The 13,672-nt window shown below is 42.8% G+C and overlaps 1 protein-coding gene across 2 annotated transcripts in view; it reads right to left on the bottom strand.

The window, feature by feature from the left end:
• The window catches only part of LOC137146916 (vitellogenin-2-like), a 32,375-nt gene extending 25,760 nt beyond the window's left edge, over positions 1-6,615 (bottom strand). Inside the window, exons 1-9 of one of the 2 annotated variants that reach the window (XM_067538571.1) lie at positions 6,487-6,615; positions 6,247-6,267; positions 5,906-6,057; positions 4,032-4,283; positions 3,705-3,866; positions 3,376-3,524; positions 2,467-2,617; positions 2,186-2,343; positions 1,934-2,099 (exon numbers count right to left, since the gene is read on the bottom strand). In XM_067538571.1, the coding sequence (XP_067394672.1) occupies positions 1,934-2,099; positions 2,186-2,343; positions 2,467-2,617; positions 3,376-3,524; positions 3,705-3,866; positions 4,032-4,283; positions 5,906-6,057; positions 6,247-6,267; positions 6,487-6,526 (1,251 nt within the window). In that variant the 5' untranslated portion in view covers positions 6,527-6,615. Of the gene's footprint in view, positions 1-1,933; positions 2,100-2,185; positions 2,344-2,466; positions 2,618-3,375; positions 3,525-3,704; positions 3,867-4,031; positions 4,284-5,905; positions 6,058-6,246; positions 6,268-6,486 lie in introns of those variants that run through there. The other variant, XM_067538572.1, reaches the window with a different exon arrangement.
• Positions 6,616-13,672: the final 7,057 nt, after the last annotated feature.

Genomic DNA, 13,672 nt, shown 5'->3' with positions numbered 1-13,672 from the left:
TTTTCCTAGGTATTTTCAGTAAAATGAAATCAGACTTGTAATAATTTCAGACATAGGACCAGGATGTGGAGTTTCTGTGATATTACTGACCATAACTAATTTTTCTCACATTATATTAATGATCAGAGTGGGTCTAAATTTTCCAAATTTCTTTTTTTGGCAGAAGAAAATTGATGAAAATTTTCATAGAAATTTTGGGGAGTTTGACCAGCTATAATCAAGTACCCAAAGTGTTTAAAAGTTTTTAATGATTGAAAAATTTAATCAAAATGTCAACATTTTTCTAATTACCCTAAACTTTACAATGAAGCACTTTAAAGAGGAAATACATCACTCCCACCGCATATAATTGTGTACATTCACTAATAAATGTGGACTGTGGTCTGCTAGTAGAAGGAGGACCCCCCACATGGACACTTCATGACACCCCGATATCCTGGACACCATGATCAGCTTCAACAGACAACCATATACAAGAAATCCATGGATCACCACACCTACCTTCTCAGATCCAGTAACCACCCCAAACACACCCAGAAATCTGTTCTCTACAGCCAAGCACTCAGATACCACACAATATTCTCCAAGGAGAAAGTCAGGGATACAGACCTTAGCTCACTTAAAACCCCCTTCACCAAACAAGGACCCTCACTAGAGAAGTAGATTGCATCATGGAATGGGCCATCCAAATATCCCCAGAGAATCTGCTTCAATACAGAAAAGCCACCCCCTCTATCTGAACACCCCTACTTTTCTCCTACCATCTCACACTGGAGCCCATACAGGGTATCATTAAACAATTACAGCCCATACTCAATGGGGTCCACATCTGTAAAGAAATATTTCCCAAACCCCCTCTTCTGGCCTTCAAACAACTGCCCAGCTGCTCCAAGATCATCAGAAGCAAACTCCACATAAACCAGGACCCACCAACTCAAAATGGCACCAGACCCTGTCCTAACAACAGATGCAAAACCTGCAGACATATCTCCACTGCTACAATGATCAATACTCCCCACAACACACCTTTCAAGATCAATGGGGTCTTACACATGCCTATCACAACATGTGGTGTATCTCATCCAATGCACTAAATGCTCCAATACAACTATGCGGGTGAAACCAGACAATCACTACGCTCTCAAATGAACTCACACAGAAAAAAGATAAAAGATAAAATCACATCACACATGGGTGAACACATTTCACAAAATGATCACTCCATATCTGACCCCTCAGTCCTTGTCCTCAAAAGAAACCTGCACAACATCTTCAAAAGACAGGCTTGAGAGCTTAAATTCATAACTTTTGTTAAACACTAAAAATCATGGTCTTAATAAAGACACTGGATTTATGGCTTATTACAATAATCTGTAACCCACCAACCACTCTGTTTTTTGTCTTATGGCTGCAGTGGTGTTAACAGGCCACTTCACTTTGAATGGTCTCTTAGAATATGTGTTAACTACATATGCTAAACAATCTGTTCCATCCTGTGGTTAGCTGTGACACTCTGAGGGCAGATCTACACCACAGAATTATTTCGGTATAACTACATCTCTCAGGGGTGTCAAAAATCCACCCCCCTGAGCGACAAAGTTATACCAATCTAAGCGCCAGTGTAGCCAGCGCTATGTCAGTGGGAGGACTTCTCCTGGATTAACTACACCAACTGGAGAACTCTCTTCCATCGGCATAAAGCGTCTTCATTAAAGCACTAGAGTGGTGCAGCTGCACCGATGCAGCGTTTAAGTGTAGACTTGCCCTGAGTACCTCTCCTCGGCCTTTAGAAGGGTGCCGTCTAGTTCGAAAGCTTCTCTCTTTCACCAACAGAAGTTAGTTCAGTAAAAGATATTACCTCATCCACCTTGTCTCTCTAGTAGAAGAATTACAAGACGGCAGAATGAGATGTGATCCTATGTATTATACTCACTGCTACAGTTTGTAAACTGTGGTCATCAGCTTTGGATAAATGGAAGGCAAGAGCTATAGTCAGAGCTGATTCCAAATAGCTGATATTCTCATTACGAATTTTTTGTGTAAGGAACATGAATGTCTCAGTAGTTCCTGCCGCACAGATTGCACTCAACAGCCACTGCCTGTAAACAAGAGGAGGCATCTATTATTTTCATTTTCAGAATTACTCTATTCAGAAATATTAATTGAGAGTGACAAAATCAATTACCTGTATTGAGGTTTATTAGCAAATTGTTTCCAAAGAGACTCAAGATTTTTAGGGGTCATCACGCGACAAAGCTGGATAAGTTCTAAGAATTTGGCTGGAGCTTCTTTATTAAACTCTTGTTGATTATGCTGAATTAATTGTTGCAATATTTCTACTATCTGATACAAAAACAGAAGGCAGAAGGGATTACAAGATTCTTTTCTGAAATGTCTGAAATAATTTGCTGATCTTTCATTAGTTATATAAATAATGAAAGAGCCTCAAAATTAAGTATCTCATACCCGTGATTCAGGATTTGTCATCTTTATTAGATGAATTGGCATCTGGAGAAGTTCTTTTGCAAAATGGTAACGAAGACTTCCATAGTTTTGCAGCTGAATTTCTGGTGTGCTTGCTTCACTGCTTCTAATGTCATTCAAAGTAAGTTCTTGTCTGCAAGGAAAAAAGTGAAATGTATCCATAACATTTGACTTTGGCTGCTCCCTTTGCCTAAGCTAGATCCAGTGGATATTAAAGCTGAATGAGTGATTCCCAATAATAAATTCACATTGTCTGCAAATGAATCAGAAAATTCTCAAATGTATTCATTATTCAAAATCATATGAAAAATTCTCAAGGATAGCATTTTACAAACTCCTCAGTAAGAATATTAACAAGTCACTCTAGGTTGGTTATTTACATAAACCACCATTGTATTGGGAGGCTAACTGAAGTTTGCAACCATATTGAGATCTCTGGATGAAAATATCAAGTGCAAAATTTGAACTTGTATGAAACTTTCAACAACATGAACATTTTTACAGTAAAACGTTCAGATTTAAATCTCACAACTTCTCTATCATTTTAACAAGGCAAACTGAGGAGAAGATAGTATTAACAGCATATTATTGATATTTACATTTCTCAGATGTTTCCTTTTACTTACCCATGGCATGTGCCCTATGCAAAAGATAAATGCCACATACAGCAATTTGGGCTTAATTAATTACAGAGATGAATCTTAGATACAGGCAGAGACATATAGGGCCAGATCACTCCTCTGAATGCCAAAAACTAACAAAAGAATCATCCAGTTGCAGCAAAACAAACCAATTTTTGTTTTATTCCCAAACTCTTGGTGAATGTATTTTAGATGTATTCTCCCAGTGCTGGTCATTACACTCATTTATAGTTTAATGACTGAGGCCTACCTTGCTTCCATGACAGCAACACCAACAGGTTCATTGAAAGGGGAGATCTGATAGACCTGCTGGGACATGGCTTGTGTGATCAGGGCACCAGCATCTGTGTATTTCATTTTGTAGGTGAATGCAGCAGTTCCTTTTATGATCTTTTCTTTCTAAAAAGGCAAAGAAACTCAAACAGTAAATGAGAACAGACCATGGTTTAGTTCCAGATTTATCATATAGGGCCAAATTCACCACTGGAATGAGCATTCCACATCTCTATTTAAATCAGCTCAGTGATATGCATATATGCCTACAGTTAACTTGGCATTATATGTTCCTATCTTCCATACCTGTGGGCAGGTAGCACAAGGGCGAATGTAAGCCATTCCAATGTTCTTCACCACTTTATCTTGGCAGTTGTTGAGGTCTTTGGTCTTGGATACTGTGACTCGGTTACTCTTCCTGTCTTCCTGGATAATATACCTTGTATGGCAGATACCTCCAATCCCGGCCTATAGAGATTGAGAGAGCTCAATTGCATTTCTCATTTGAAATAGGCTTTCATTCCAGGACAAGGAGCAGGTGAGCAAGTAACCTGCCCGGAAATTGTAACTGAATCAAAATAATTTAATAAGAATGTCTTCACAACAGAGTAGAATTAAAAAGGCAAAACAAACCTCTTGCAAGTCATACACATTCTGTGACTTTTTGATGGTTATCTGCAGCAGGTTCAAAATCCCTCTCACTAGGTTAATACACATGACAGGGGTATTTTCTGGGGCATAAATGTTACCAACCCACCCAGTGTTGTACTCAAACTTAAAGAGCTGGGTGAGACATGAAGCGATCGTCTGGGTGAGTTTGGAAGATCGAGTGAATGGATCTCTGGGCCAGATTCCATTGTATTCCTCCAGCTGTGGAGAACGGATCTGAGAACAAAATTCAGAAAATGCACCTGTCAAAATTGTTGTCAATTAAAAATATTTCCCCAAGAAAATAATCTGAGCTAGTCAGAAGGTCACTTGTCCAAACATTGCATAAAATGATCTCCTTTCCTCGACCCTGTACTTGGGTCTGGGATGAGGCCGTCAAGACACAATTTCCACAAAGGATTTCTGCCCACCCAAAGTTCTGAGAGAGAATAAAACCAGCCATACAACCTTCATTAGTCCCACAAACCTCGTAGTGCCATCTGAATGTGCAAGTGGAGAGTGAAACCCCTGATTACACAGACTATCTGCTGAGGAGGGAAATACCTTCCCTAGCCCCAAAGCTTCAGTCAGTTTTTACACAAAGCATTCTCGGAAACACTGCCAAAACACTGCTTACGTGTGCCTCCATAAACAAATGCTTAGAATGACAGGTGCTGGCCTGCTGTGCTATACAGAAACACAACAACAGCATTGCTTGGGAGAGTCAGAAGACCATTGTTTTTAATAGGGGAGCAAGAAGGATCTCTGGTTCCTACCAGCACAGATCTCATGCTCTTCCCTCTTGAGGTGGTGAGCTAATTACAGTGTTAGCAGCTTAGAGCTGGGATATTATTATTGTAATTCTCTGGTTCTGAATAAAAATTAAACAAAATAATATTGAAAAACATGAAAAATATAGAAACAGGAAATAACACTAGGCGTGACATTTTATCTACCGCAGTCAACTTTTCTCAAGCTATGGAAAAGATATGACAAAATGGGGTTATTTCATTCTTGAATTTTTATTAACTTTCTTTTTAAAGCTTCATGTTTGCAAGGACAGTTGTTTTAATAAATGCCTCTGCCATTTTTCAAGCATGCAGGGTAATTATGTGAATACAGCCTTCAAGCAAATTGTGTAACTTAGTTTTGGATAGCATTTATAAATCTGGTGCCTGCTCCTGCTTCCATTAAATCAGTGGTAGTTTTGCTATTGGCCTCAATAGAAGTAGGATCTGGCCCTGCTCTGTAATTTTCCACAAGCAATCTGAGTTCTTCAAAACTTTTTGGGGGCCTACTGCTGTGGAGTGCTGAGTGCTCTGAACTCCTCAACTTCCAGCAAAGCCAACAGGAGATGGGGGCATTCACCAACTTGCAGGATCAGCTATGAGGCCAATTCTTCGGTCTGGTTGAGCTGTACTGGGGTTTGGATGTGGGAGGGGTGGGGAGGAAGAAAGCTTTATATCACTTTCACCACCATCTCCTGGGGCCACCCAAAGACCATTCATCTCCTAACAACTAAGAGCAGCCTCAGTGCTGCTCTAATTTGAAATGGTCTGCAAAAGCTCTGCCTTGTGACAGCCAAAGATAGCAGCACTACAACACTTCAGTCATGCTCTTTTTCCCCAGCCACCGCCCCAGCATAGCACCTACACTTGGAACTGGGAGTGAACACATTGATTCTGCCCTACCCGGGGATTCCTTCTTGCCAGGGGAAATCTTTGACTGGTTGCTTACACCAGCTTTACAAGCCTTTTGTATGTGGTCATATCAAAACTAAGCACATGACCCTAGGATTCTAATGTGGTTGTTCTCTGGTTGCCCAGTCCGTGCCTTCTTTCATATGCATTGTAATTTACCTTAAGAATGTGATAGTTTTGTGACAATCCACCGATCTCTACTTTGCATGTCAGTCTCAGCCCAGCTTTTGCCAAACCTCTGTTGTGCAGACCATGCAGAATGAGGCCTTCATAGCTGTAAATGTAGGTCTTGCCATTGCTAAAGCCAGGTTCTAATAAAAAAAAATGTAGTAGAAATAGTTGCTTGTACTAACATTTTTGTGACATTATAGTTCATCATCATCACAACAAAAAGTCTCATGCCCAATTCTACCATCAGAAAAATAGAGGTCAGGGGAGCTGTATCAGTATATCTGATGGCAGAGTTAGGTCCACTAATTAAAAATGAACAGTAGACTTACCAACGTCATATTTCTGACTCCCTGTGGGAAAAAAATAAAATGGCCATGTGAGACACTGAAAACAACTCTTTTGACTTCACATGTAATCTACTGAATTATCCATAACACTTAGGGTTTTTAAAAGTGTCCAGTGGAGTTCAGTGCCAACTCACATGAAAGTCAATGAGATTTGGGTGCCTACTTTCCTCAGGCCCCCCTCTGAACATCCCAGCCTAGCATTATTGGAAAAAGGGAACTTACCCACAAAGGTGAACACCAGTGCCAGTATAATTCTCCTCATAATGAAGGTGAACGAAGACCTCAGGAGAACATGCCGCTTTTATAGAAGAAGAATTATTAACTGGTGGTCACTGCTGGGGTGAATTTTGTTGAGTTATCAACTTTTTATCAAGTTACTCAAACAATTTTTTTCCCTCGATGATGTTGACTTTTTTTATTCTGAACTGAAGGTATTGTTGGCATATTCGCACTCTGATTGTCCCCCCTAGCCATTTATATCTTTTGAAAATAACTTTCAAACCAGAGCTGCTTTTTTAGACTTGTTTTAAAGAATCATTTTTAAACAAAATATTTAACTCATAAGGAAAATTATTGATGATCCTTATTTTCTGGAAGTTTCTGGTGCTGTAATGTTTACGCTAACTTTGTCCTGGTTATGCTGACCTGACATAAGGGCTTATCTAACTGATAATGGCTCAGAAGAATTGTGCAAAAACACCAGGCAATCAGTGACACAAGGTTGTCATTACCTTAGTAACCATACAAACAAGTTTCATTTGAACTACTATTTGTGAATATACTAAATTAACATAGAGAGATTAAACTCACCTAATTGTTACAAAGGCTACGACCAGAAAAAAGAAACACATTTTTTTTTCATCTCTATTTACAATGAGAAACGGGTGTTAATAACTTAGGGTATATGTCTATACTGCGTTGTAAACCTGAGTTCAGCTGCAGATTTAAGCCCAACCACTCCTACCTCCCCGTTGGCCACACACAACCCTTTCTGATTTGGGTTAATGAGCCGTCAGGACCCACGTCCAGACCAGCTGAGAGAACAGTATGTTCACTAGGGCCTCGCCCCATCCCATTTCACTTTATTAACACAGATTTACAGACTTGGGCGGGAGGGCACCTGAGCTTGGGGCCCCAGTACAATTGTCCTCTCCTTTCCTCTTATCAGCCCTGCCCCACAGACCGCCTCCCCCACCCCAGGATTGGTCCAAACCCGGGTCCCACTGACTCAGGTCCAAGCCATGTCATTTTGCAGTGTGGACGCAGCTCAAGCGGCAGACCTGAGTCAGAAGGTCTATGTGGTGCAGTACAGACGCATTAACACAATTGTGAGACCCAGAGCCAGCAACTGTAGATCCAGGTTTACAATGCAGTGTGGACATTCAAGCATGGGCTTGGAAACATCAAGTCCACAAGTGCAGATCCCACAGACCAGGATTTATAATGCAGTGTAGGCATACCCATAGGGCCCAATGTTCCTCTCCACTCAGGTGAACAGGGTTACAGAATAAGTGAAGGCGGGGGAGAGAGGGGAAAGCAGCTTTACCCCAGTAGGAATATTGCTGGATCATACAGAATCTGGCCCATTCTGATGGATGAATTATTCATATTTGAATGTCTGATTCTAACCACACTGTCAGAATTATTATGTCAATGGGATTACTTGTGTGAGTACAGGGCAAAGAAGCTGACCCATTAGCAACAGGGCTGTAATTTTCACATTTCAAGTGTCTCTCTTCCTTTGTTTTCAGGCAAAACATCTATATCTAATTTATTATTCTTAGCAAATCCAGAATACAGTTTCTTTCAAAATGGAGAGATAATTCACTGAATTTTACATAAATTGAGCTGTCAGTCCTAACCAAGTCAGGTGGTTTAGTTTTACTAATTAAGTTTTTTGGTCACTGGTTTAATTTCTGATATAACTGAATGGTGGGGATTATTTTTAGCGCCTCACATTTTTTTCTTTTTTTATAAGATCCCACGAAATGCAGATGTTGCTCCTTGATCAGAGGTTTCTTCTGAAGAGCAAAGATTTTTCTAAAAAGCACATAATAACTATTTCACCAGTAGTCATTCGTAATGATAGCCTTAAACCCAAATCTGTTTTTCCTTCCTATTAAATAATTAATAAGAAAAAGTAATATTTCACTCTATAAAAAGAAAGAGAGAAAAGCCAGCCTTGTCTTTCAGAACTAAGAGTGTTTGTATCTGAACTGAATAGATTTGAAAGGTGAAATTCACCCTAGATTCATGGACTTTAAGGCCAGAAAGGCCCATCATGATCATCTAGTCTGACCGCCCGCACATTGCAGGCCATAGAACCCCACCCACCCAGTCCTGTAATAGACCCATAACCTCTGCCTGAGCTACTGAAGTCCTCAAGTCATGATTTAACGATTTCAAGTTACACAGCATTCATCATTTAAACTGCAAGTGACCGGTCCCTATGCCAGTGTTTCTCAACCTTTTAAATAGCAAGTACCCCCTAACTTCTGAAAATTTTAATAAGTACCCCAACACTCAATTTTACACAGGATTTTATATTTACAGACTAATGTGAGCCATATGTTGCAAGAAGGGATGAGTATATAAGGTCGTGATATGACAGATGTCAGATCTAGTGTGGGTAGGGTTACCACCTTTACACCAGGGATGCACCTGGGCTAGAGGTGATGCTGGGGAATATAAAGCACCGTGCCAAATTTTTTGCCATAGATTTGAGAGGAGGAAGGGGTGAGAGAGAGACAGGGAAGGAGGGCGAGAGAGAGAGAGAGACAGGAAAAGAGGGTAACTGGTGAAATCTAGGGCTGTCATAGTTGTCAATATCGCTACTCAGCTAGAGCAGTGAAATTGACAAGTTTTCTGGGCACTGGGCTTTGAGCCAGGGAGGGGGGGCTGTCACCTGGGCAAGTTGCAGGCGGCTGCTGCCTGGCTGTCAGCCAAGGAGGTGGGTGACTGCCACCCACTCCGAGCTGGGGCAGCGGAGGCTTCTGCGCCAGCTGGGACCCAGGGATGTGGGCAGGTGGCTGCTGCCCGTCTTCAAGCCGGGGCACTGGATGCTGTCGCTCGGCTCGGAGCCAGGGCACAGGTGGCTGCCACCCAGCTGCAAGCCCAGCTCGTGAGATGCAGGAGGCTCCCACTGGGATCCCACCTGGGAGCTGGGACCCAGCAGGAAGCAGTGGGCAGCCGCGTGCCTTCCCCAAAAGCAGACGGCTGCCGCCTGCCTCCCAGCTGGGACCAGGCGGGAAGCAGGAGGCTGCAGCCCGGCTTCCTGGGACTGTAGCAGCTACCACCCACCTCCCAGCTGGGAGCTGGGACCAGGTGGGAAGCAGGTTGTTGCCGCCTGGCTTCCCCAGAAGTCAGCAGATGCCATCCGCCTCCCCTTCACTCAGCACATTACGTTAATGCCCATCTGAGAGCTGTATTTGCGAGACATGGCATCCCAAAAGTTAGTGAGCATGTGCTGTTTGCAAGCAGAGTAATGGGTACCGCTGAGTGATCTCGGGGAATGAAACTCACTCACTCCAGTACTGGAGAGCCACAGTCAATGGCAGCTGATGAACTTTAGGGTAAGTGCGGCATAGCAGAAAACAAATCATGCCCGCTTGCCCCTATGGCACTGCCACCAGCCCCAAACACAGGGATTAGAAGGATTAGGCCAAGCAAGACAAGTTGCCTTCCTACGCTGCCTAGAGCCCTTCCTTACCTAGGCCAGTCCCCGGCCTTGATCTCCTTCCCAGGCTCCTTCTGTTGTGTTTCTTCCCTGCCTGGTGAGGCCTCCACCAGCAGCTCTGTGGCCTTCACTGCATTGCCCCAGCCAGCAGCGTCAGAGAGCAGGAGAGAGTGCAACAGCCCACCACTCAAGCCAATCCTAGCGCCTGCTGCGTCCTTGACACACCGCTAAGACGCTCCCCCATAGCACCTGCCACACCCAGCCAGGAAACTCCCTAGCAATACCCACGCTCTGCTCACCTTTAGCAACCCCCCCACGAGTCGGTGGTTGGATTGGAGGGTTGTAAACAGTAGAGTGTTTCTCTCTGACTGCCCTCTGCATTCCCTTCTGGTGCACTCTACAAGGTACCCAGAGCACATTAATGGAGTCCTGTTTGAAACTGGATGACATCTGCGCAAACGTACCTTTTAGAGTGCGCCAGCAAGGGCTATACAGGCCATTTGGAGTGCACCATGTCACCACACTCACCAGTCACCGCAGACTGTGGCTTGGGCAGTGAGCCCAGCACTGCAAACCTCACTGAAAATTGCCACGGCTTCACTTCCTGTCAGACCTTGGCCACGCAGTCTGCACCTGTGCCACAGGAGCAGCATGGCCTGCTCCTAAACATTAATCATGAACACAGCAAAACCATAGCGGGCTGTTATGGATTTGCTGTGGTCACAAATCATATTTAGTCTCTCACACGCATACGTAGGTGTCCCAACAAGCTCTACACACAGGCTGATATTGCCCCCAGTCTAATGGGCTGGCAGCGCGAACCAGTCAGACAATCAAATCAGTGTTTCACAAAACAGCTGCATCAGGTAGCGATCCCTCCTTCGCTCTGTTGGAGTTGAGAAACGTCTGCGATCAACACTAACCCTCATCCTGCCCGTCCGTTTATAGTAGCACTATTTCAGTCCTGTGCTCTCTAGGCCTGGCGCTTTAGGGAGTTCAGGGGCTAAGCTGCTTGTCAGCATTTGAATGATGCAGGTTAATATTCAATTGTGCTTTTAGGGGTGATAGCATGAGTGTCATTCATTAGAAATGAGCCCAAACCACATCCCTGGCTCTGAACAGCACCAAATTTTGACTAAATTTGGGTTTGAATTTCCATGCTGGTGTCTTGCTACAGAGCCCAAAGACCCCATTCAGAACACTCCACATTTTGGAGAGGTTTGCATCCTATTCAGCATCGCAAGTGAAAGAGGCTGGCATGGTGTTTTCTGTGAGGAGTGTAGGACTTTGGAATTTGTTCCTTGGTCCAAAATATGTGCAAATGTGTTGATTTTCCAGGTACACTGCAAGAAACATCTGTCTGAGAGGGTTTGTGGAGGGGCTGAGGCTGTACTTACTTCCCACGATGTTGGAGCAGAAAGGAATCTCTGTAGATGACTGGCAGGCTATTGAAATGAATGCATTAATGCTACTTGGATTTTATTGCGTATTTAATGAGACATTGGGGTTGCCTAGAGCCTTCTGGAGGCTTTAAATAAATAAATACAAGACAGAAATTACAAGACAATCATCCTCTCTGACATGTGTCCATCCAGGACACATGAGCCCAGGAAGGACATTGGCTTACAGCCCTACTAGATGGGATAATTTGCTGCAGTGGCAATGGGAAGGGACAAAAAAAGATTTCTAGCGCTGTTCTGAAGCAGGAGGTTATTGAGCTCATTGCTCTCCTCTCAGCTCAGCAGCTGCTTCTACCAGTGGGGCGGGGAAGATTGTTGATTGGCTTGCGGTTCCCACTGTGGTCAGGTGAATTTCCTCAGGGCAGCTCTCCTGCCCTGCAGCATTCGCTGTCCCTTTCCTTTCAGGATCTTTTTGCCTCAGTAACTTACCCATTAAGTTCTAATTTCTCCTTCGTTGAGTTTGAACAGGGAGAGTCTCCCAAAGACTGGCACCAAGCCTGGGAAGTGGGGTATAGTGGAAACTTGTTCAAATGACCAGCCATCACTTCAAGCATGAAGGATTTCCTGGCTCTGCTGACAGACTAGGGATCTTTGCGCAAAGCCCTGTGGTCTAGGTTGTCTGAGTCAGTCAGTCAGTAGCCAGCCAATCTGGAAAAAGCCAACTTCAAGCAAGGTGGGGTGAATTGTGCCTCAATGCCTTAGGAAGCAGCTTGTTTTCTCTCTCTCCGTTTTTGTTTTTAGGTTCTTAAGAGTAACTGTTCTGAATTCTAAGAAATGAAGTAGTGTTACATTACAATGTTCCCGCAAGCGTATTTTATCTAGCATCTCTGTAGTGTTGTGAACATAACAGGAAGAAGAGCAGGGTTTGGCATCCAGCCCATGCTGAGGCGCCTCCTGAAGGTCAGAGTGAGTGTGAGGGAATGAGTTGAGCTGCAGAAAGGGACAGGCAGCTGCAATCAAAGAATGACCATCATTGATCAGAAAGAGAGTTGGGCAGGACTCTAATGTCAGCACATCCCTTGGATTCTGCTGGGTTCATGGCGCATATTTATGCCAGGCTCTGTGTTCTGGTAAGTTCTGTTACAATAGCGCACTGCGAGGTATCCATAAAATCTGCACTTTCCATTACGGCTCCAGAGTGCAAGGTGTTTGCATGTTTGGTATTAAGCTATCCTTAATGCTGAAAGATTCATGCCAGACCAAATCCTCTATAGCATAACTGTCTTAATATTGCTTTGTTCAGAAAGAAAAGTGCATAGCAGAAATTAGTTGACTTCAAGATGATCTACATTCTACAGAATAGCAATTCCACTGAGTACAATGCAGTTAAGGTGGGCAATATTGAGATAATTCCAAGTGTTAAACAAGCACTGTGTATGTCACACTATTTGTATCACAGGGTAACCATGAAGTAATTGAAAATTTAATTAGTATTACCTCCCTAATCCTCCAAAAGCACTAACTTCGGTGCAATGGATGCCTATTTTTCAAACAATAAACCTCACACACATTCACAGATGCTGAAAGTGTCAGCGTCATGGGGAAGGAGCTAGGTCACAATTATGATCATTCTAACCTGTACAAAACTCCCACAATGTTTTCTGTATAAGTGAATATTAATAAAATAATAATAGTTATTACAAAAAGTAATACACCATGATCGAATGAGACAAAGGGGATCACAGAACTTGAATTCAAGTGGATCTGGGTTTGAGTACCAAAGCTAATACTGTCTCATTTCATGACCATAAGTAAGTCATTTAACAATTTGATGCCTCAGTTCCCCCAACAGTATTATGAGCATAATTATAGTAAACTCGCTGGTGTGTTGTGAGTTTAATCAATTAAGGCTTGAATTTCTTACACAGAAGATGCTGTATAAGTGATAATTACAAGTAATTATAATATTTATCACTTATATAGAACTTTTTCATCCCAAAGTGCGCTGCAAACATTAACTAAGCCTCACAATGCCAGTTAAACTGTCTTCTGCTTTGCATCAACAGAGTGTCATGTAAAAAATAAACAGGTGTCAGTAATGAAATGGTGAGGTGGCAATATTTCTTAGCAGGATGCTGACTAACCAACGGGAGTAAAACCAAAGGGTGAAGGCCAGTTGAAGGGTGAAACTCCCATTGACTCCATTAGCACCAGAATTTCACTCTGAAAGGACATGATATTTTTGGCTTGATTTTGACCTCATTCACCCTAGTTTTACATGGATATAATTCTATTGACTGCATTTAAAAAAACTCTTGCTTCACACTGGTGT

Source organism: Emydura macquarii, unplaced genomic scaffold, assembly GCF_026122565.2.
Source record: "Emydura macquarii macquarii isolate MOO-44397 ecotype Brisbane River unplaced genomic scaffold, CSIRO-AGI_Emac_v2 contig_480, whole genome shotgun sequence".
Classification (NCBI taxonomy): Eukaryota; Metazoa; Chordata; order Testudines; family Chelidae; genus Emydura; species Emydura macquarii.
Note: the sequence above shows the minus strand (reverse complement) of the source record. Positions and strands in the feature narration are given on the sequence as shown.